Source organism: Xiphias gladius, chromosome 14 (assembly GCF_016859285.1).
Source record: "Xiphias gladius isolate SHS-SW01 ecotype Sanya breed wild chromosome 14, ASM1685928v1, whole genome shotgun sequence".
NCBI classification, from domain to species: domain Eukaryota; kingdom Metazoa; phylum Chordata; class Actinopteri; order Istiophoriformes; family Xiphiidae; genus Xiphias; species Xiphias gladius.
The window spans coordinates 21,108,200-21,133,046 of NC_053413.1; the positions used below are offsets into that span (position 1 = coordinate 21,108,200).

The 24,847-nt window shown below is 39.9% G+C and overlaps 2 protein-coding genes across 2 annotated transcripts; both read right to left on the bottom strand.

Moving 5' to 3' along the window:
• Positions 1-5,685: 5,685 nt before the first annotated feature.
• Positions 5,686-15,906, bottom strand: LOC120798792 (alpha-amylase-like). The gene is made up of 10 exons (XM_040143437.1): positions 15,446-15,906; positions 14,372-14,635; positions 13,230-13,376; positions 12,546-12,743; positions 12,123-12,353; positions 11,204-11,337; positions 10,748-10,970; positions 10,515-10,636; positions 10,247-10,372; positions 5,686-9,848 (listed from the first exon to the last, which is right to left on the bottom strand). Exons 2-10 carry the CDS (start codon positions 14,537-14,539, stop codon positions 9,659-9,661), a joined length of 1,539 nt encoding a protein of 512 aa, XP_039999371.1. The 5' UTR covers positions 14,540-14,635; positions 15,446-15,906; the 3' UTR covers positions 5,686-9,658.
• Positions 15,907-17,690: 1,784 nt separating this feature from the next.
• Positions 17,691-23,991, bottom strand: LOC120798791 (alpha-amylase). The gene is made up of 9 exons (XM_040143436.1): positions 23,812-23,991; positions 22,778-22,924; positions 22,310-22,507; positions 20,755-20,985; positions 19,505-19,638; positions 18,980-19,202; positions 18,747-18,868; positions 18,479-18,604; positions 17,691-17,914 (listed from the first exon to the last, which is right to left on the bottom strand). The coding sequence occupies exons 1-9, from the start codon at positions 23,977-23,979 to the stop codon at positions 17,725-17,727; spliced, it is 1,539 nt and encodes a 512-aa protein (XP_039999370.1). The 5' UTR covers positions 23,980-23,991; the 3' UTR covers positions 17,691-17,724.
• Between the last annotated feature and the right edge of the window lie 856 nt (positions 23,992-24,847).

The window sequence follows — 24,847 nt, forward strand, 5'->3', positions numbered from 1 at the left end:
GGACAGAGCTGGCTGTCTGAAGCCAATGTGTTACTGATACACCATCCTTCCCTGGCAGAGGGACAATATAACTAATCTGGTAGTTAGTCTATACTTTAGTGAATTTAGTTTCCTTATTACTGTACTAACTAATTTATAAAAATACTTTCGGTCTAATTTTGTTCAAAGTATTTAATCTTTTTCTGATTTTTAGCAACTATCATTGAATCAGTTATTAAAAACCGTTTTCACAGTTTGACAATTGCTTTCAGTAAAAACTTCAAAGGCCAAAAGCTGTCTTTAACCTCGCTGCATACAGTAGCTGTGCAGCCGAAAGCATAGTGAGGGCAGAAGACATAAGCCTTTTTTTATTACACTACCAGTCTAAAGTTTTACAACACCTCAATTTTTCAAGCTGTTATTTAAATTTACATAATTCAATGTCTCAGTGTTTCTGAAATTAAAGCATAGAACAAAAAAAGGTGGAGATTTTAAAAACAAGTAATCATTGAATCTGATTGTGGAACTAACTTTAATCAGAATTTTTGACTCATTCAGCAGCTGAACACACTTGTGACGTTCTTTCAATAGTGGGAAATTTGTTCAAACAATGTCACAGATGTTCCCACAAATGTGTTGCACCTGCAGGTTGCTTTGCTTTCACCTTTAGTCCAGTTCCAAACCAACTCCATGGGGTTTAAGTCTGGTGACTGCGCTGGTCTTCCATCATGTGAAGCCACCGCCTACTTCTTTTCTTCTAAAGTTTTGGTTCGTTATCTTGCTGAAGGATGAACCCCTGACCAACTAGTCTTTCTTCCTTTTGTTACTTGTCTTTTTCTCACCATTCTGATAGCAATATACAGAACTACTTCCAGCTGTGCAGTATTGTCCTAATAATGCATCAGAGGGTGAAGTAACACAGTTTGTTCCAACAGTGCCTTTGTACAGACAGAGGGTTTGTGAGTCATCAAAAAAACTTCAGGCACTTGTAGGAATTGCTATCATTGCTGGAGGAAAACTGTAAACGAGTCAATTTCTTCATCCCTGAAAAAGGTGCGTTTTCTATGAAATTTACATGATTTTTCAGTTTTTCTCATGACCTTTTTTTTACCTTACGATAGGTAAGCATTTTACTGCTTCTGTAAGCATTTTACAGAACTAGTTTACTGCTTACTTTTTTACCATTTAAAGTTTTTCACTGGACTTGAACTGCTGAAATTTCAGTAAAAAACTTGAAAAATGGGGTGTTTTAAGACTTTTGACTGGTAGTGTATGTACTCTACTGTGTATTCACATCCACCATTAATTACAATGTGAGGCTAAATGTTTGCTAAAATATGTGCCCTAAACCCAAATGTCATAAAATAAAACAGATATGTTTTAATATTATCAAAATAGTATTTCTAATAGGTCACATTTACCTAAAATATATTTGAATACTCTTAAAAATATATATTTGTAAATAGGATTTGAATGCATTTCCGCTATAGGTACAAATACATATACATACATCGTTTTAGACAAACTCCATCTCTAAGCATAGAGTATTCCGAAGTAAAGAACATAAAGAAAACATGCTTGTAAACTGGTTGGCTTTTTAAGGTCGCAAATGCAGATACATGTACCACTCACTCCATCCCTCCTTCTTTTAATCCATTACACACCCTGAAGTTACATGTCCTGCAAGGCGGGGGTGTACCAAGGCACTCTCAGCCCCCAGTCATTAACCCCCTCTCCATCTGCTGACACAACAAAGTGAACAACCGCATAATCAGATGACAAGTGATGGAAAGAAATTAAGCAGAAGGAATGGGGAGGGCGGTGGAGAAGATGTCTTAAGCTCTCCTTAAAAGACAGCGCGCAGCAGGCAGCTCATCGGGAAATTGGGGTGTCAGCTAGCTGTCAGGGTGCATTGACCTAACAGGGCTAGGTTGCTGGCAGCTGTCGTTGGCATGTCAATCTTGCTCTCAGCCAATCAGTCTGTGGCAGAAAGGGGGGCAGCTCTCGGAAAGAGAGGAGGAGAAAACCTGTCACTTATCCCATATGTATTCTAAATAATATTTATTTAAAAATGACATACTTATTTGCTTTTACTTTTAAAGGACACAGAAGAATAAGAAACTGAACTTAAGCTCCAGATCATTTCAATTGCCATAATTATCAATATATCTGAATTCCAAAATAGCTTTTGCCACACCCTTCATTTTTCAAATAAAAAGTTGACTCTTTTCTCTCATCGTATTCTCCCACCACACCCTCTTGTTGTCTCTGAAGGTCAAGCGCGCGCTCGGGGAAGGTTGCGACGGAGGAGAGCTGCCGCATGTGTTCAGTGCTGGCTCTGTCTCGTGACCACGAAGCTGCCTATCTTTCCCTATTGCTCCCACTCCCTTCAGCCTGAGCATGTCAGCTTTCTGGGGCACAGCGGCCTGGCTCCCCTGGGAGAGGAGACAAAAAAGGAGGAGTGGGGATGGTTGGGAGATGGACAGGGCATAAATAAAATAACACTTTTGTTTCACCTTGGAGAGGCCGGTTGCAGATTTGCATCCAGAAAAGCTAATAAATGAAATGAAATGTGGCATCTTCCCTTGGTTTCACGAGTCTTCGGCCCATTGTTTAGTCATTGTTTTGGGATCGCTGCATTGTGAGTGACAAGTTACCAACAACTTAGAATGAGGTACATGCGATTTGCTGTATGGCAGGGAAGCTTGCTATTTCAATCTTCATGGCAAACATACAGTACACAAAGCACAATCTTACAGCAAACAGCAGTCATAACCAATATGGTAACCAATGGACACAACACATTGCACCTTGCACATAGAAAGGAAGAGAAAACAAAACAATTTCAAGGAGACTTGGGATGGCAAAGTGAATTACACCCAAAAGGTGAAGTAGGGTGTCAGTAATAAGGGAATAGATCGACATTTTGGGAAATAAATGCGCTGTCTTGCAGAGAGTTAGACGAGTAAGACGAAAAGATTGATACCACTACCTCTTTACAGTAAACATGAACCTACAGCTAAGACACTATTACCTTACCTCAGCATAAATCTTAGCTTGAACCAGCTCGCCTATCTCCATCCGAGGGTAATAAGATTTGCCTACCAACACCTCTGAAGTTGACTGGTGAACATGTAAGTTAAGCTGACTGGCTGCGAGCTTCAGCTTTATATGTTCCATGCAGGCATGAGAGTGGTATCTTCTCATCTAATTCTCAGCATGAACGCAAATAAGCGTATTTCTCGAAATGTCAAACTCTTCCTTTGTGCAAGCAGACAGGTGAATATAGGTTGCTCTATGTAACTAATGATTAACAGGCCTAAGAGTCTGATATCCACTATCAATATTTAAAAAACACATATGATTTACATTCTCTAAATGAGCTCCTTTTGACAGAATGAAATTCTTTCTTCAAATAATTTAAAATTTGTTTTTCAGTGAATATATGCAGTGTATACAGGAGTGGTGGATGTGGGCTGTACAGACAGTAGCTGTAAACTGACTTTTTATCAGGCTGAATGTTAAATATCAATTTGAAAATAAAAGAATTGATTTAATAAGCAGGTTAATCTTCTCCAAATGATTTTTAAAAGAAAACTGCTAGACTTCTTGTTTTTATAAATTAAACTGGGAATACTGTGGCAGAGCACTGGGCTGGCTGGGTCACAAAACAGATTTTGACACACTCTGTCTAAACCAAGCCATACAAGTTTAATGTTATGTGTTGCCCAGGGCTGCTATGTATAATTAAGGTGTTTCTCTGGGCTTTCCCCCCTGCAATTCCTGGTAGACTGATAGAGAATTAGGTAAGAAAAGTGGGTTTTTTTGCTTTGAGATGAAGGTATGTGCTGATATGAAAGCAAAATGTTTTATAAAAATGTATCCCTAATGAGATATGAAATAAATTCCAATCCAATCCAATTCCTATAACTACAATTTGTATACAAGCATGGCCAGGTTAGAAATGTATGACCTTTATCTCCTACACCAGTGCTACAGAAAACAGCGTACATACAAACAGAGAGATAAATCCAGTATGTGTACTGTATACCAGTATTCAAGAGCTGCAAGGAGTCCACTCCTCTTGAAGTACCATTCCTAGCACTATAGTATAGTAAGTATGTCAGAGTGGCAGTAATGAAGTTGATGATTCTGCCACTCGGCAAAATCCAGTGACGATGGGGCCATTCCAGCACATCAATTATGAGAGGCGTTTGTTGAGGTAATGTGCTGCACGCAAAGAAATGGGCAGGGGTGGACAGGACCTGCTGCACTATTCATGTTACCATCTGCTCCCTTTCAGAAAGTCTTGCTCCACAGGCCTGGTGGTTGTGGAGCCAGGCCGTGGGCTGTATCCTTGGTCCAATTGCTCCAACAGTGCTTGGAGCCACCGCACAAACATGTGATTTAGACCAGTCAGTGCTGCTTCCCTCACTGTTTTGGTCTCAGCTATACAACCATGCGCAATACAAACACGTAAGTAGGGCACCTGTGCTATTGAAAATCTGCTGGAATGGGGAGAAAATGTAATGGAGCAAACATAAGCAGCGGGGGACTTCCACAGCAATAACAGGGATCAATAAAGAAAGCACAAGGGCGACAGCTGAAAGGGGTCATCACGTAAGATCCCAAAGCCAACACATGAAATATAAATGCTGCTGAAATAGGCAGGGTTTCTTTTAGGAACAAATTTTCAAAGATCAAATGTGTATTGTGTTTCCAGTCTTTTTGACTGGTGTTGAACCCCATGTCTAAGACATTTCTATTGGCAACATGACTCAGGAGGCTGTTGACCCACTGCCCAATTTGTCCTGAGGTGATTAAGACCTAGCAATGAACTAATTGAAAGCCTTAGTTTGCACTTCCCTGAGTGTGTGTGTGTAAAGTAAATCTAAGCTCTGATTAAATGTAATATCCATGGTGAATATCTACGAGAGGGGGCTATGTAATCTGATCGAGGCATCTTATCAGTATGCGAATTGAAAAGCTCTCTTTGCTCATTATATTAAATGAGCCGCGACTGCATGTGTTTGTCTCAATTATTTCAAAGTTGAGCCGGGCGCCTGTTTCACATAGTGGTATTTTAGCTTCATATTAGAGTCTGGGTATAAGATTCAAGGCTAAGTAGAGGCTTGTCACACTGTACATTTAGGATGCCTGGAGTACAGACCACACACACACACACACACACACACACACACACACACATAGACTAAATATTGGCCACCCTGTGGGGTGTCAGCTATAAAGGATGACTTAGCCGGGCAATGATATCATTAAAGATGAAGCAGAGAAATGTATGAGGACAGAAAAGGCCAACCTTCACGTTGCCCTGTGCGCTGCTGTATAATCTGTTAGTGGGGGGTTTGAATAGCATCACTGCGAGGACAGGAAAAGGATAACTGTGACACAGACCACTGTACCGGTGTATCAACGTAATTTCATGCTGTTTTCTATTCTCTCTCATAGGACTAAATTAGAGAGTGTGCTTTGGGGGAAAATTATTCTATTTCGACCAGAGTGATTCCTTAAATTTGCCTAAATGATTATACTATACTGCATGTGAAGAGATTGTTATTTACTCTACTTATTTTCAGAGGTGTGTAGGGCATGTACTGTGCTGGTAAAATCTGAGAACACAGCAGTGAGGTTCAGTTCAGCATATGTAGCTTGTATGATACTTTATTTCTTTGGGAATATGCTGGTTATACAGAGTTTGCAGAATCATGTACAGCTGTGGGCAAGGGACCTATACAGTGCTTGAGGAATATGTGAGTGACCAATGTGAGACACCTTAAAAATATCTTTCTTATGACTCATTATTTCCATGCTTTTACTTCCAAACTGGAAGCTACGCCCTCATGCATTTCGTTTCTGTTTCCTTTATTTAACCCAGTGGTAGTCTCATTGAGATTAAAATCTCTTTTTGAAGAGACACCTATGGAAAAGGGCAGCATAAAGACATAAATATAATTTAGTCAACATAAAAAAGCTAAGACGACTGTCACACACTACAAAAAGAATATATACAATATTCAGCTAAGATACATAAACAGGCAGAAGTTTCCAAAACTCTAGAATAAAGGAAAAACAATAAACTAGAAGCATCCTCCTTCACTGTCTTGAAAACATAATACCTTAGAGGTGCTTGTCCCGACAGTCAGGATAACTTAATCTTATTCATATCCAGTGTTTTTGCCATGTTTCTACAAAACAACTATCAACAATACTACAACAGATGCATGCGCACACAAAAAAAAAAACTGTGATATTGTTTAGACATACAACAGCATAGTTCAAACAATGGAGAAATTGGTGTGACACAATATATATATTTTTTGACTTCCTTTGACTATTTGGTGCTACAACAACTTTATTTCCCCTGTGGATTTATTTTATTTTATTTCTTTGCATGGTCTACATGCCTAGTAAATAAAATAGCAGCTTCTGTGATTTATAAACCAATGCAGACTTAGAAACTTAAACTTCTTCTCTCCACTTTCATCCAAAACAGACCAGATAGAGCAGACATGTGAAACCTTAATTCACAAATGTTCTAAATTATCGTCCGGAATACTTATACTCAGCCTATTTGTAGAAGTACACGTTTCCATAACATGTTGCCATGGTGAAAGTGTCACTACCCAGAGATATGAAGTGAGAGCTTTAAGATGAGGAAGCTGGAAGCTTGACGGGACTTGCCAGTGACCAAAAAACTGGATGAGGAGTCTGTCAAGAGCTTGGGATCAATACCCCTCTGCTCTGAGGTCTTTGCCAGAATGACTGGTTGAACAATTTGATGTTACTACCGTACAAATACGACCAGGGCAGGACTTCTTACATTAATGAATACTAATGCAGAGTCTATATCAGCTGGGGACCTCTTTTATATCGCCATTGACAATACATATAATTCATGCTCAATTTTTAGAATTAAATATAAGTCGTGAATTCTTTTAACATCTTGAGTAATTCTTTATTGAATTTTAAGCAGTTATGAAATTAATTTCACAGAGAGCAAAGTGTCCCCTGTTTTTGAAAAGCCTGTTTCATAGTTCTTGCTTCAATACTGCCCCCATGTGATAGGAAGCTGAACATTATCAAGGTATTGAACAACTGTGAAGAATCATGACTTGCTGTGGTCATGATCCTGAAATAGCCATCCACACGAAATTGTAAGTTTAAGATTCATCACAGCCATCATCACTGAAGTGTAATTAAATCATCTTAAGACAACTTTTTTCTCTGTTTAAACTATCTTCAAACAAAAGGGGAACTGTTTAGACTTGAAAATAAATGTGTCATTCTGTAATTTATTATGTTTAAAAATCCACCATTCCTTGTGTTTATCAGAACACAGCGCCAGCCTCACCTACTCTGCCTTTTTGACTTTCAAAGTAGTGTGAGAAAAAGCTGATTAGATCCAAAATACAGTTGCTTCATCTTTAAGTTGATGGCTGTCTTTCTCCCCGGGTAATGTGACAGGCAGGTCTGGTGCACTATATGAAATATGAAACAGGATGGGGACACCGTTGACAGCCATGTCACAAAGCATCAGTGAAGATGACAGGACCAAAGACCCCGGTCTGCCACACTGACATCTCTGCAGCTAATCGGAAAGTACAGGCCCTCGCAGCTGCCGGACCAAAAGATGGAGAGAGGGTCAATAATTTAGCAGTTGCAATATGTTGAGGCTAGTCCAACGTTCAGGTCTCCCTCTATCCTTCTCCTACACTCTCTGTCATTTTGACTTCTGCTCTTGCGCATTTTGTGAACAAAGATTCATCACCTGACATGTATTTCAGATTAAACAGCAATTCACAACTTCAGATGACTGCAGCGCCTGGGAAAACTTTCAGTTGTGAGAGGAATGCAGGTGTCCAGTTATAACCTATACAGTATGTTACCATTGCTTCTATTATATTCTGCACGATTTGATTGACACTATAAAGCGGTTTACTTTCGATGAGACATTAAAGAAATACCTAGGTTTTCTCCCACTTGGGGGTCGCATTGCCATGACAACAGAGATGAGCTGAATGTTCTGGCAGGCATCACCTTTGCTATCTCACCTCTGGTGGCTGGCACTCCAGTGCCACCGGTCCAGAGCTGCTGACGGGGGCTTCGGCAGGCGGGCTAAGGCAGGTGGAGGCAGGGAGGAAGCAAGGGTGACGGGACGGGAAGATGGGCAGAGAGAGGGAGAAAGTAAGGATGGAGATTTGGCTCATTGGCCCTCTGGGCCCCTGTGATGCCCTAATGACGGATGCCAGTGCTGCACTCAGGTGAAACTGAAGTGGCTACAGTGTGATGGCAAGGAGTCGTCCCAGTGGAGGAGAAGAATACACAATGCAGCAATGAGGGACATTCGCAGGCATCGAGGTCTTGTTTGTGGCCGTCTGAGAAAACAGCTTTTGCACAGCAATTTCAAAAACCCTCAATAAAAAAATCCAAATATGTGTTACGTTAGAGTGAATAACATTTTAATTACATTTTTATTTATAAAACCGTGACTGGGACATGAAGGTTTGGCCTCAGTGTTTTAGCCTGATAAATTGTATGTCGCTAAAAAGTGCATATTTAAGACTGTGATACAGGGTTGTCATTTTAAAATGACTCAGCTGGAATCATTCAAACTCAGCAAGAGAACATTTTAAACCACCTCAAGGAGATTTACAGTTAGCATTAGCTCACATTAGCTAGCTGCAGCCGAAAAAGTCTGCGAGCAAGTCATAATTTCAGCCTACAAAATCTGGAAATGACAAGCTACTTTAGAGTTGCTCCTGTTAGACTGAGGTAAATTACTTTTCTGGTCATTATTAGAGTTTAACATGCTGTAACTCTTTTTACCCTGGCCTTCAGTGTTCAGAGTTTCTGACAGCCTATTAGCCTTTTACATATTACGTAAAACCGTCCCAAGATGGCAGCAGAACAGTTGTTAATGCAGGGGGTTTTAAAGGATACCAAAGTTTGAGAAAATGCTAATTTTTGAACAGTTGCTGGTCAAACAGTATCCTCATGTGCTGTATTTCTTTATGCCTGACCTGACCAGATTTTACTATCAGATGGACAGATTTTCTGCATATGGGTGGACTCATGAATGTTGTCCTTTAAGTTGGCAAATACAGAGGGTATGCATTGACATCACTATTCATACGATACAACCCCTCTCACACATGACAGAAGGGGGAGAACAGTTGATTGCACAACAGGCCTTAACACTTTATCAAGGTTTTCGATATTTTCTCTTTATTCCTTTTCCATGTGAAAGTGTCAGTGGCAGATTCTGAATTTTTGTGTCTTTGGTGATCTCAACGTGCAGCGGCGATCACACTAATCAGCGACGTTAAGTGCATACTTTCAACAGAAAACTAAAGTACCTAAACTTCTTAGCCCTTAAAGTGTTTTCCACCCATGTGATACTGCAGTCAGTTCAAAGAGTAACTTACTGCAAGTGCGGTGAAGTCGTATCACTGTTAGATGTGGTTACAGATGCAACAGTCAACAACTTTTCTAAAAAAAATATGACTAGAAATGTATGGCTTTCTTTTCTTTCACTTTGCAAGTTTAAAGTAAACTAAAAATTGTTGGAAATTTTTTTTTTTAATATTTTGTCAGCAAAACACCTAATTCATCATTGAAGCTGAAAAATAAGATTTATTTAAAATCATAGAGAATGTGTTTATAGCTTGGATTCGGCATGAATAGCAACGAAGGGGTCCTCATCTCTGTTGCTGATCCTGAAGTGGGCACGGCCATCACCTCCAACTTGGATCTGCTTCCCAGCGCATTTGTTTCCTTCCTTCTGGCCAGAGATGACGTCACAGTAGGTGCCATTGGGCATGCCGGTGTTCAGGGTCACATCCAGGTCCCTGAAGTTGAAGACAAGGTACATATTGTTTTTTTATAAACCACCACAATGTCACAATTAAGCTGTACTTTGAGAGGATAATTCTCTCTGATTCTGTTGTTTTCTATTGCTACTGGATCCAAACAGGAACTATAGAGCTACAGGTTGGTTGGATATCAGATACAAGCAGTTTTACATGATTGGAAAAAGCAAAAGAGAGAATTATTTTTAAAATGTATATTATTTATTGAAAGTTTAGTGTACGTTTGCTAGTGCATGTTTATAATGCAATTTGTTTGCAGATTTCAGGAACTTAAAGCAAAAAACACAAATGGGGGAAAATGGTGGAGACGGGCATCTGAATATTACCTGATTCCAGTGAGTGTATTTAGTATTTTGTACAAAGTAAATTAAACTTACCAGTCATCATTGTTAAAGACGATGAAACCACGATTACCACGTCCAAAGGCGACCTGGTTGCTATTGTTGTCCCACCAGTTGGAGTGAGGCTGTCCATTGACCACGTTACGGAAAATGACCATGTTCCTTGAGGGGAGATACGACAAAATGAAATCATGATGTGTAATGTACATACAATGGTTTTCACATGCATATGACCAAGCAGAAGTGAACAATATTCTGTGCATGGGCTCAGCAGTGCGCCGTCTCTTGGTTTCTGAAGACTCACTTGATCTGGCGCCATCTGTGCTCGCACACCCATCCGTCTCCACAAGTCTGGTCAGCGTTGATGGGAACAGACTTGGTGGATCCATCACCATGGCTGGGAGGGCCCATCCAGTCATTTTGATCCTTCATGATAATGATGGATAAATGGATTTAGTGAATTTAACAAGAACAAAGTTTCAATTATATAACTATACATTCCATTTTATCATTATTCCTACCGAAAAGAGAATGTACCTTTCCATTCACAATGTGGCGGTTCCAGCGGTAGCTAGACATCACCCTGGTTGCTCCATAAGGGTGGGCCAGCATGTAGCCAACAGCCATCTTGTAGAGCCTGGAGTCCCAGAAGGTAACAATGGATGCACCACCAGCACCGTGGCCCCTCTGGTTGTCATGGTTGTCAACGAAGACAAGCGCATCGCCATTGGGCATGAAACCCCAACCCTCTCCCCAGTTGCTGGAGACAAGAATGCAATTTTACCAAAGAGGAGTTCACTTCTAAAACACCCAAGTTTGGACAAAATATTACCGACAGTATTTAATTCAGAAACTGTAAAATGCACCAGTTCTAGTCAATGATCATTTATAAATAATTCTGTCAAATTTTTTGTCACTAGAAACCTTCAAGTAACCTCTTCTAATAAATCAGACTGATACATGATTTAGGCAGACCAGTAGAACTATACATACCTAGTGTAAGACAGCTTCTCGCCGTTCCATTTTCTGAAGACAGTTCCCAGTTTGGCACCATATTTGAACTCGGTTACCCTTCCCAGATGGAAGTACTCTCTGGATTTAATGGACTCACCTCCCAGATCAATAACCTAGAGGGAATATAGCACATAATTACATCTATGATATGTAAAGTAGGAATGGTTTATATTAACTGTACCATATCAGGGATTTGTGAATGAATTGAAAACTAATACAAAAAATAAGCTTTTTGGTTCTATAGTAACAAAAAGCATGTTTATGCTGTTAAACACTTATTTTTGAGATCGTAGGCTGTTTTTGCAGCTTACGACCTTCAAGTTACATTTTATATTATAATATTGTATCAGATGTGCTATTCGTGTGCTTGTCAACTTATAATGGCTTCTTTTATATTAGTATCTGCTCCCAGAGTGCTTGTGTTGTGTGTTGCTTGTGTGTTTGCCATTTTGATTTCTGTGTTTGTTTTCCCACGGTTCTGCTGACTGCTGCTTTGCATTATCAGTAATAAATATTTGTCACACGTGGACGGTCAGTACTTCTCCAATCACATGCTTGCATACACATTACAGGTGGGGTTTGGCCAATCATACACTTGAATGCAAAAACTTTTTTCTGGCAGCAGTTAGTGTTCACTGACTGCATGTTTTCCCCGCAAATCAAGTCAAATAAGTTCATCCAGCCTTTTGGTGCGTAAGATGTTCCGGCAAAACACACAACTATCAGATACTGCGGCACATGCACCTACAGTATATATTAATTCTACAGTATAGGTACTGTATGTAATAGAAATTGATGGTTGTGTGCTGGTTGACATTTTTCCTTCTGTCTTTTAAACCATAACTGTGGTAATAAAAAGTTAACTCCTAAAACCTTTTTTTTTTTTTTTTTAAACTACCTCCTGGAAGATGAAGGGTCTGGAGCAACCAGGGAACCACTTGGTGTTGAGGTTATGCAGACGACCGTAGATGGCAGCCAGGTCACCAGGCCACATGTGCTTGCAGGCGTCCACTCTGAATCCAGCCACACCCATATCAATCAGCTTGTTCATGTAGTCGGCCACCTTGCCCCTAACGTAATCCTTCTCCAGGGCGAGGTCCAACAGACCAACCAGACGACAGTCACGTACCTGGAGCAGTGAATATTCATAGCATTATGCATGTTTAAAAACTCCTCTAACTAATATAATCTATCACATTTACGATATTTATGTATATTTTTTATTCACAATAATTAGATTCAGTGGGTAAATGTGAGAGCTTCTTGTTAATTAGGGAAGGTGACGTTTTTCTGACAGTGTTTTTTGAGGGACATTCATTACCTGATAGTAATCGCCATAGTTCTCAATATTGCCACTTCCAGTCCTGCATTTGTTGTCGTTGAAGTCCCAGTGGGTATAGGGGATGCTGGGGAAGCTACTGTTGCCGGCGCTGAACCAGCTTCCACATGAAGAGTGGTTTCCCTCTCCACCCCCGGCTCCACACATGTGGTTTATGACAGCATCCACATAGATGTTGACCTGTTGGGGTTATACAATACTGTAGGTGCAACACACAAAATCAATATCTCGCCTCTATCCCTTGTCACTTTCACTCCTTTTCCTTGCACATTTAAATTCATTCTCAGGTCATTGAAATGTGTTACAGCAGCACTGCTCACTATTGGTTTGCTATAACGTTGCAGATCCAAAAAACCCAAACATATGACTCCACAGAGTAGCAGTTAAACGCCTTATATGTAAATGTCAATGATAGTTCATCAAGACAGACTCATCTATTTGTTAAATTGCTGCTCTCTATTCAAAAATAGCTTCTGTTTTAAAACGTCAGGTGCCTTTTTTTATAAAACAGTTTGATAATGACGCAGAAAGCATCAAGAGGTGTGTAATGTATCTAGTAAGACTTTATTGTCTTGTAAAAGTCTGTAGATTTACGAGGTGCTGTCAAACACAGAAGATCAATGTTCCTAAAACTTTTCACTAAATCACTGCTGTAATGTAGTTTACCCCGACGTTGTTGCATCTGGTGATCATGTCTCTCAGCTCGCTCTCACTGCCAGATCTGGAGCACAGGTTGTAGCTGATTGGCTGGTATCTCTGCCACCACGGCCTCCAGGGATTGTTCAGCGCAATGTGCTCATTTGGAGGAGAGATCTGAGCAACACAGAGGAAAAATATTGCAGTAACAATCAGTTTTTACCACAGGAATTGTCTGCAGACAGAAGATTGTTGCTAACTAGGTTTATAGTGAGTCTACTATACAGTTATTAAAGGGGCTACAGCAATTTTACACATGAAGTTCAGTTTCATTTTCATGAGAAGTACTACTCAGCCTGTGAAAACAGTTGTACAGTGTGGCTCTGGAAGAATTGTCTAAAGTTTGAAACAAATAACCCTGATGAGACTTTTTTTTTTTCCAAATAATAAAATCTACGAACTGAATGTGTGGGGTTTGAAAGACATGGGCATTTAGGAAGCATGCAGGGTCTAATAAAAGATGCTACAGTGGTGGATTATATGAAATGTAGGATCAAATGTCTTTGGGGCTTGATCCATCCTAAAAAGTCAGAATGTCTCTCTCTGCTGCTTCAGCTTTTACCGTTCTTTTTTAAATCTGTACCCCTTTAAAGTTGAGAAGATATAGAGATCAAACAGGGATCACTGAACCTACCAAAAGAATGAATTATTCTGATTATAAGTCAAGGATTTGCATTTTGTATTTTCTTATTTTGTGTTTTCGATCATCCTAAACAGATAAGCATCACTTGCTGATTTCCTTTATTTTTTCAAATTAGAAATAACATTTCTTTGAAATGAACCATTCTTCATACACAGAGAGAAAAAATGTTCAAAGCAAGAAACAATCTCTCCATGTAAAGAGAGCTGGAATCAGCTGTTAATATTTACTTCTCTGCTCCATTTTTTGTATATATTTTTTAAAGGAATGAGGATGGCTGGTGGGTAATTATGCTAATGTACACAATAACCTATAGTCCAAATATTAAACTTTTAACCCCTTGTTTTTAGGGCCCTTTGTAGCCACCTGCGAGCAAACTGCCCAGCGCATCAAGCAACATGCAGCTCGATTACTGTTTATCGATACACTGTGAACTAGAATATGCTACAGACCTGCGTTCAGCCACACGTACCTGAACTCCACCAAAGCCATTGGGACCCAAGAAGCGCTCGCACTCTGCAGCGATGTCGGCCCAGCGCCACTCAAACAGGTGGACGATGGCTGTCCTTCCATGCTTGGTGTGAGGGTTGTGCTGGGCGAGTCCGAGCCCGAACAGAGCCACCAGAACGAACAACCTCATGCTTTCACTGGATGAGCAAGAAAACCACACTCCTGCTGCCTCACCGTCACTATTTATAATCCTTTTTTTTTTTTCCTTGCTTGGACCAATGAGAGGCTGGAAAATGTCAGCATGGATATTAAACAGGTGCTTCTTAGAAATAGAAACTTTGATACATGAGGTCTTTCCCCAAAATAAAAAAAAAACAAGTGGTTTAAAGAGACTGAAAATGTGCCACATATAATATTGCTTTCCCATACATCTTATGAATTGACAGTGACATACTGTATCCTTGCACTGAGTTTTATTCTTTTTACAGGTCAAAACAAACTGAAACAGAGCTCAAAAGAATTACCTCCTTGTCATGTAGCAGTCAGATGAACAGCTCCCAAAACATTATTTTCGGCCTTTAAACATTATCATGATGCCATAGTTAGTCATTCATAAGATTCCTGTTTCACTGATTCAAATACGAAGACAAAAAAAAAAAGTATTTTAAAGCTCTCAGCACTCGAACACAAACACAACAGTTTAGACTGATCCTGCCCTCGCATTTGTTCACTCGGTTCAAAAACCAGATGATGTTGCATAAGGCAGCTTAAACTTACAAAACTTTGATTTGGAACAAAAATCTATTCTGGGCTAAGCAAATAAAAAGCTGAGAGAGGTAAATATGAGGCGTTTTTTTTTTTTTTTCTTTGATATGATGGGAGTTGTGGCTGTGGGTACGTAAACACAGTCAGCAACATTTACTTTTCCACATGTCCGAAATTTATACCTAATCCTGAAATCGTACCTAATCATACCGAAGCGTAACTGTTTGTTACGTAGCTGTGTTGTATCCAGTAGGAAAACAGCTGGTTGTCTTGTTCCCTTTTTGAATTAATCCTGCATTTATACATTGTACTGTGGAAATTAGAAGTGTACCTTGGTTTTCTTGCAAAGATATAACGTCAGTCAGACGCTTGGAAACCATATTCTTGGTAACCTGAGGGGGTTTTATGGTGTGTTTATCCGTTCTTGATCTCGTCTCAAGAAATTGCCATAGCAGCAGACTCTTTTACATACAGTCAGTGATTTTTATCACAAAACGTATTGGCAGATGCAAAACATGCCAAGTCCTTGTATAACTTCACAGTTTACACACTTTGCAAAAAAAAGACAAACCACAACATGCCTGAGTGAGAAAAGGTTACAGGTCAAATAGAAGATGTTATGGAGAACTAATCCACCCCTGAGAAAACACAAGCATTTTCCCAATACGGACTTCAACCTGACCTGCCGCGTTGTGATGCGGGTAAAGGTTCACGCTGCCAGTGTGCCAGCTCAGGAGAGAGTTTGCTGGTAGCGCTGTATACCTGACTCGTCAAAATGACTTTTTAGAGGAGGGTAGTAACGACGTACAGTTACTCCACAACATGCACATGTGAACTTTTTGAGTAAAAGTCACATGCACTATACTTACTCTTGCTTTAAAGTTTTGCTGTCTGTTTTGTTTTGTATATACACAGAGTATATCTTGCTTCAGAACAACTAGTGCTCCAGCTTCCTGTCGCAATGTAATGTGAACGTTCGTTTTTGCGACGGCATTAATCATTAAACCGGTCGCTCGTGAACAGGGACAAATTACGCACACTGTGCAAGCGGGAGAAAAAAAGACAGACTTTTTTTTTTTTTTTTTTTTGGATATGACTGATCAAAAACTTTTCCACCACAGACGGCGTTTGTCAGGTGGAAGCGAAGAGGTGACCGCACCTGTAATGAACAGGCATGAAACTCACATCATTGCCTCCTAAATAGCCAAATGGAGCCATCTGATATCAGACATTTTCACTAAGATCAGAGACCGATTTGGCCACTTGTGCGATCTTGCCGTTTTCATGTGATGGGGAGAGACCTGGATGTGGTGCACTCACACCTGATCTGATCTCTGGCTGCCTGTGGTGGGAACTGGAACCTACTGGGACATCTGTACCGGATTCATCAAAGTGTAGACATGGTCCATGCATATGTGATTTGGCGATTACTTTGCCGGTAAAAAAAAATACAACACAGGTGACAACACGCAAAGCATGTAATTCTTAAAAAATGGCCTTACTTATTGGTGTACTTATAAGAATTTTAAGTTAGTTACTTTTTCAGTTGATACTTTTGTACTCCAACTAGTAGTTATTTCGATGACTACTTTTAATATCTACTTGAGTAGTTGTTTTTACAAAGTATCAGGACTTTTACTTGAGCACAGTTACCTCTGACTTTGTCCACCTTACGGAAGCTGTCGCTGTATAGATAAACAATTTCAGATGTTCATTGATCAACCTAACAGGCCATCTGCCTACGCTGGTCATATTTTCGTAATCACACGTTTTCATCATGTATTTCGTTTTACAGTATATGAAGAAAATCCAAGAATGAAGGGCTGAGTTAGAAGAGACAATGAGCTTTCTTTTCTTTAGCGGTGGAATGGAGGAGATTTACTCAAGTGCTGTACATTTTCAAAGCAGGCCTTAACTTGTGTTATGGAAAATCTTAATACTATTCACATTTTACTATTCACCTGTTAAGCTGTAATCATATTATCTATGGAGTGCACTGATTGCTCACTGTTCAGTTGAAAGGTACAGCCGGACTTTCAGGGATGAAACAAACCAGTTGGTAACAGGCCGTTGTCCTTCATCCCTGAGCTGCAATCTATCTCACCTATTGATTATGGAACTAAGTATATGTGTGTTTTATCTCTTTGAATGGTTACACAGCAAACCCTCCCTTCTGTACCCACTAAGGGGTGTAAATGCTCTACGAGGTTTTGTGCTTTTTTCGAATCGTCTTGCATGGCTCGTTGCTGTGTGACCTTTGATCTCTGTATGCTTGAGACCATCTGCAGTTGCTTACAGAAAGGCAAGACTTGACTCTAAGTGCTTTATTGAACAGAGATTGCCACCGCACTTACAATGGAGTTTTTTTTGGCGGGGTATTGATCCTACTTGTTTTTTAATTCTATTACAAGTACAGTAGACAGTACCGTGGCTCGTGCACTACTGGGTACTCGCTCACTTTTCTTACAGCTGCATTTATGCCACGAGGCATGAGTGTGTGTGCACGGCTTTCATATCTATCAGTCTTCTAGTTTAAAGTAAACAAAAAATTGATGGCAAAAATGATTTAGGTCAAAAAATAAGATTTATTTAAAGTTGCACAAGATGTCTTTACATTTTGGATTCGGCATGAATAGCAACGAAGGGGTCCTCATCTCTGTTGCTGATCCTGAAGTGGGCACGGCCATCGCCGCCCACATGGATCTGCTTCCCAGTGCATCTGTTTCCTTCCTTCTGGCCAGAAATGACATCACAGTAGGTGCCACCGGGCATGCCGGTGTTCAGGGTCACATCCAGGTCCCTGAGGGTGAAGACAAGGTATATGTTGTTTATAAAAACCAACCTAAGGATCTTGCCTTCATATTTTGCAGCATTTTCTATTGATACAGAATGCAGACAAGTAGTGATAACCAATAGGATATCGGTCAGGGAGAGACAGGCATTTTTGTGTGATGTGAGAAACTAAACGCGAGAAATATTAAAATATGTATATTTGTTGTATATTTTGTGGACAGTTAACAGTGCATGTTTATAACATAAAATGTTTGCAGCTTTTATGAGGTAAACGTAATGACATTTTTTAAAAATACAAACAAACAGGGCAAAATGGCTAAAAAGGCTATTTTCCATTTTCGAGTAGCTTTAAAGCCAACAGTGTATAACAAAAAAATAGAAATCCAATGAGATGTTGTTACTGATGGCTGATTGTTCATGTTAGTTATTTAGTTAGTCATATTTTAGTATGTGCCCAAAAAGTCTGTTAGATGCTGACATGCACTTGCATCTGGTCCTCTGGTCTGGTCATCTTGATTTGAGTTAGTGACATTAGTTTTTGTCAGAACCACTTAGAGCATTAAGTCCTTACCAGTCATCATTGTTAAAGACGATGAAACCACGATTACCACGTCCAAAGGCAACCTGGTTGCTATTGTTGTCCCACCAGTTGGAGTGAGGCTGTCCATTGACCACGTTACGGAAAATGACCATGTTCCTTGAGGGGAGATACGACAAAATGAAATCATGATGTGTAATGTACATACAATGGTTTTCACATGCATATGACCAAGCAGAAGTGAACAATATTCTGTGCATGGGGTCAGCAGTGCGCCGTCTCTTGGTTTCTGAAGACTCACTTGATCTGGCGCCATCTGTGCTCGCACACCCATCCGTCTCCACAAGTCTGGTCAGCGTTGATGGGAACAGACTTGGTGGATCCATCACCATGGCTGGGAGGGCCCATCCAGTCATTTTGATCCTTCATGATAATGATGGATAAATGGATTTAGTGAATTTAACAAGAACAAAGTTTCAATTATATAACTATACATTCCATTTTATCATTATTCCTACCGAAAAGAGAATGTACCTTTCCATTCACAATGTGGCGGTTCCAGCGGAAGCTAGACATCACCCTGGTTACTCCATAAGGGTGGGCCAGCATGTAGCCAACAGCCATCTTGTAGAGCCTGGAGTCCCAGAAGGTAACAATGGATGCACCACCAGCACCATGGCCCCTCTGGTTGTCATGGTTGTCAACGAAGACAAGCGCATCGCCATTGGGCATGAAACCCCAACCCTCTCCCCAGTTCCTGGAGACAAGAATACAATTTTACCAAAGAGGAGTTCACTTCTAAAACACCCAAGTTTGGACAAAATATTACCGACAGTATTTAATTCAGAAACTGTAAAATGCACCAGTTCTAGTCAATGATCATTTATAAATAATTCTGTGAAATATTTTGTCCCTAGAAACCTTAGCAAGTAAGAACCTATTTTTCCAATCCAGAACTTTATACAGCAAATGGGATTGTAGCTTTGTCATGGTTAAATAACCTCCTCTAATAAATCAGACTGATACATGTTTTAGCCAGACCAGCAGAAACACACATACTTTGTGTAAGACAGCTTCTCGCCGTTCCATTTTCTGAAGACAGTTCCCAGTTTGGCACCATATTTGAACTCGGTTACCCTTCCCAGATGGAAGTACTCTCTGGATGTAATGGGCTCACCTCCCAGATCAATAACCTAAAAAACAGACTGTGATTGTCATTTGACAAAAAATGATACAACAAACAAGCTGAACATGAACCACATTTACATTGTTAAAAATTCATGTCTTTAGTGAAAACAAAGCCAATTAATTGGGCACCTTTAGCTTCAATTTTTATATTATACCATCAGTATCACCTGCATATACAGGTGCCCGTAAAATACTAGTGACTTTTTCTTCTCCCTGTTTGTATGTGTTTGTCATCCTGTGCTGGCCAAATATAAACAAACTTTTTCTTTTGAAAACGGTAGTCTTGTGAGTGTAATGTGTATCAGGTCCGCACTGCTTTGTTCTGCCTCCGGGAAATGGTGATATGCTCGCACTCTAAAATCTGCCATGACAGAGTTTCCTGTCAGACCATGTCTAGAGATCTACACACATAACATCAACACAATTATCACAGTAAATTGAGTAAAAACACCTAATTTCATAACTTGTCAGCTTTACGTAGCTTGCAGCTTAATATTTTGGGAGGACCGTGATGCATACTGTTTAACCTCCGCTCAACACCTGCCGCATAACATGTTAGTGTGCCCTGCACTCTTGTGGTCTGAAAGGTGAGCAACATGTAATACTCCAAAACTTGAAATACTTGATACATTATGCTGTCCATACCCAGTTTTACCGAGGTAAAATAACACTCAAATCTCCTAGCATTATTGTCATCTTGATTTTGGTGATTATTTTTCCCCCAGCTCAGCTGACTGCTGCTTCGGCCTGTCAGTCAAATATTATTTATTTACTCACATGTGTTTAGTACTTGCAACCACATTCTGGCATATAGATTATAGCTTGTTTGTTTTAAATTACTTTTACAGGCATAAATTTGTGTTAACTGGCTGTATGTTTTCCTGCAAATCAAGTTCAAATAAAATCATCTAGCCTTATGGTTCAGCAAGATATTCTAGCAAAACAGGAGGACATCCTAAAGTATACAGTATATTCTTAACACTACAGTATAGGTATGTAATGGAAGTTGATGATTGTGTCCTGGTTTTTTCCATTTGCCTTTTTGAGATATTCTACCATTCCTGTGTGAAAATAAAGTAAACTTTTTTTTTTTTTTAAAAATAAGTAATTTGAAAAACTACCTCCTGGAAGATGAAGGGTCTGGAGCCACCAGGGAACCACTTGGTGTTGAGGTTATGCAGACGACCATAGATGGCAGCCAGGTCACCAGGCCACATGTGCTTGCAGGCGTCCACTCTGAATCCGGCCACACCCATATCGATCAGCTTGTTCATGAAGTCGGCCACCTTGCCCCTAACGTAATCCTTCTCCAGGGCGAGGTCCAACAGACCAACCAGGCGACAGTCACGTACCTGGAGCGGTGAATGACCATTTACATCACAGTTGAAAGCATTATTCATGATTTATAAATAAAAATAAAAAAATTAAAAAATTTCATACTAATATAGTCTATTTAATGCACATTTTTGTGCATCGGTTTTGTTCATAACTTAATTAGTGTCATGCTAATCGACCATACCATTTAAATACAGTGATCAGGCTACAGCCTGGCTGAGACATCGGCTGACCGATTTTATCGGCCGGTTCAAGCTAATTGCAGATAAGTTTGTATCGGCGTTTATAAAACCTGGAAATAAGTGCTTGGGCTGTTTCATTACCAGTGTCACAGTTGTGTAGTTTGTCCACCAGAGAGTGCTGTGACTCCACTGTTGGCAACATACTAGTTCACCAAACGCAATCGCTACAGAGCAGAATGGAGTCTGCGTTGGTGATTTGTCTACATGGTGCTTATTTTCACATATAATGTAATTTATTGATTGACAATAAGTCAAGCCGCCCCATTTCTCCTTTTGTGTAACTTACACAAAAATAAGCCTGACAGCAGCCGTGTCACCCAGTAAGCCACTGCAGTCCTCTGGTGATGGAAAACCACTCAACACTCAACAGCAGTAGCTGAGGGATGGAGGCTACAGCCCGTCGACCAACTTGATTTTATGTTTATTTGTGGAACAGTCAGTAAGACATTTCTAGCAAGTGAATGATAAGCGGCCCTATCCTTTTCTCCATCGTCATTATGGCATTGACAGTCGCTATAAAACATATGCTTGCAGTTGATCTGTTTCTAAATTAGTTAGCTACGAAGCTAGCCAATTCCATGGCTTGTCAATGGAAGACAGCTAAAGAGCCGTTAACGTACATATACTCATTCTGCCTAATTACCATAATGGTAAACATATCTACAATTTGCATATCAGTACAGTCACAGTTGGTGCATTGGAAACATCTGATTTTCACTTACGATATACCAGTAGTTTGTCTCAAAAGTTGAAAGCTGAGACACAGCACCTTTTCATAATTAGCGCCAAACCCTCTTGGCTAATGACTGACACCCATTTATCAAATCAAAATATATTTATATAACGATATCGTTATCAGATTTTTTTAGACCCTTGAATATTGCAACAGCATCGGCCTTCAAAATCCTGTATTGGTCTGGCTCTAGTTCAGATTTCTACTGCTACCAAATATATCAAATTAATCAGTCAGTTTGACCTATGCTTCAGAGTAAATGATGTAAGGATCACTGGATTTAGTGAAAAAGTACTGTGAAAAGAGAAATGGTAATAAGGGGGAAATTAAGTCGTTCCATCGGTTTTTCTCAGTGACATTCATTACCTGATTGGCATCGCCATAGTTCTCAATATTGCCACTTCCAGTCCTGCATTTGTTGTCGTTGAAGTCCCAGTGGGTATAGGGGACACTGGGGAAGTCCTTTCTGCCGGCGTTGAACCAGCTTCCACATGAAGAGTGGGTTCCCTCTCCACCCCCGGCTCCACACATGTGGTTGATGACAGCGTCCACATAGATGTTGACCTGTGTGTAGATAGATTGTAGCTGCAACACGACTAATCAACACCTCCCCTTTATCCCTTGTGCCTTTCACTCTTTTTCTTTGCACATTAAGTTCAATCTCAGGTCAAAGGAAGCACCGCTCACTATTGGTTTGCTCCAAGGTTGGTGGTCCAGTTACTATATGACTACAAAGAAAAGCTGCAGCTACAGCAAATGCACTGAATAAAAGTGCGAATTATGGTTCCTCAAGACAGACACATTAATTCATGTCACTGCTGTAATGTAGTTTACCCCAACGTTGTTGCATCTGGTGATCATGTCTCTCAACTCGCTCTCACTGCCAGATCTGGAGCACAGGTTGTAGCTGATTGGCTGGTATCGCTGCCACCAGGGCCTCCAGGGATTGTTCAGCACTATGTGTTCATTTGGAGGAGAGATCTGAGCAAGAGGAAAGAGATTTAAATAATTACCACTTTCAAAACAGGAGTTGTCGGCATACAGCAGATCATTGCTCAATAAAGTGAGTGTACTGTAGAGTTATTAAAGTTACACTACAGCAATTAAATTACACATGAAGTTCAGTTTAATCATCAGGGGGACTACTACGCATTATGTGAAACATAGGATCCAGAAATATCTCTAGTTCTGATTTTGGCTTTTAAAACATTTTATATATGTACCCCTTTAAGTTTAAATCAAGAGGAAGTGATACAGGTCAAACAGGGATTACTGAACCTTTCTAAAAACCTATACAATTCTGATTAGGAGGCAAGATTTGTGTTTTTTAAGTTTCTTTTTTTTTTAAATATCACCCTACCTTCAAAATTAAAGAGGAGCATTACCTAGCCTCTAATATTGACTTTCAACCTGAACAGACAATGTTCACCTGCTGATTTCCTTTATTTTTTCATATTAAAATAATTTTTGTCTGATATGAACCATTCCCCTCATTCTGAAATTCAAAGAAAGAAACAACCTCTCTATGAAAAGAAAGCTGGAAACACCTGTTACTTGGTGATATTTTACTTCTCTGCTCTTCATGATTAAATTTTAGTGTAAAGTCATCACAAGATGGCAGGCAAATAATCTATGGTTTGCAGTTTGTGACACATCACATAATGTGTACATATTGACATTCAAATGTAAAAGATAGCTTGTTTTTACTTCCCGTTTTAGCCACACGTGTGCAAAGTCTGCCTGGTGTATCATCAACATGCAGCTTGATTATAGACACCTTGTTTTAAAATAGAAAAAGATGGGAATATCCTCCTTCTTCGGAGTTCTTTAGACTTATTAGGTCTCCACCTGCGTTCAGCCACACGTACCTGAACTCCACCAAAGCCATTGGGACCCAAGAAGCGCTCGCACTCTGCAGCGATGTCGGCCCAGCGCCACTCAAACAGGTGGACGATGGCTGTCCTTCCATGCTTGGTGTGAGGGTTGTGCTGGGCGAGTCCGAGCCCGAATAGAGACACCAGAACGAACAACTTCATGCTTTTCCTGGATGAGCGAGAAAACCACACTCTCCTGCTGTTTACCGTTGGTATTTATACACACTTTCTCTCTCTGCTGGACCAATGAGAGGCTGGCAAATATCACCTTGGAGGTTGAACAGGTGCGTCTTTCTCATGGCTTCCTTCCTTATTTCAGAACTGGCAGAAGGAAAAAATAGCTTCAAGACATATGCAAAAAAGTTGTGGACTCAGAAACATGAGGTGTGCATAATGTCTATGCCCCAGTATAAAAAAGAAGGGGCGTAAAGAGATTAAACTACGACACAGATCCCAATGCTTTTGTATGCATTTTCTAAAATGTCATGACATATCTGTTGCACTGAATCTTATCCTCTGTGGGGGTCAAAACAAAGTGAAACTCTGCCGAAGAGAATCACTTACCTACCCTTACATTACCTTATGTTTATTCAGTGACTTTCCTTGTCCTGAATTTGCACTTGGTTCTAAATTTTTAATAACTTAACGGGTCACAGTGAGTTTAGCTCTGTCCATTCGGGAAATAGTCATATTTATCCTGTATCTCATGTTGATGTTTTTTTTTTAATGTGAATTTTTGTATGGAAATTTGAGTAAACCTTGGATTCCTTTAAAGTTAGTAAAAATTTATTGTTAAAATTTTTTTTTAAAAGATGAATATCTTTATTCAAGTAGCCTATCAATCACATTTTGTACCAAAATGTGCCAATGTTGAGGCTTCATGTTTATCAGATCTTACATACAATTTGGCTTGTCATGTTAAGTTACCATTACAGTGGTCAGTTTTACATAGCCGATGTTATCACAGGCAAAAAAAAAAAAAAAAAAAAAAAGGTTGCAAGTGCAGCAGTTACAAAACAAGCCTTGTATA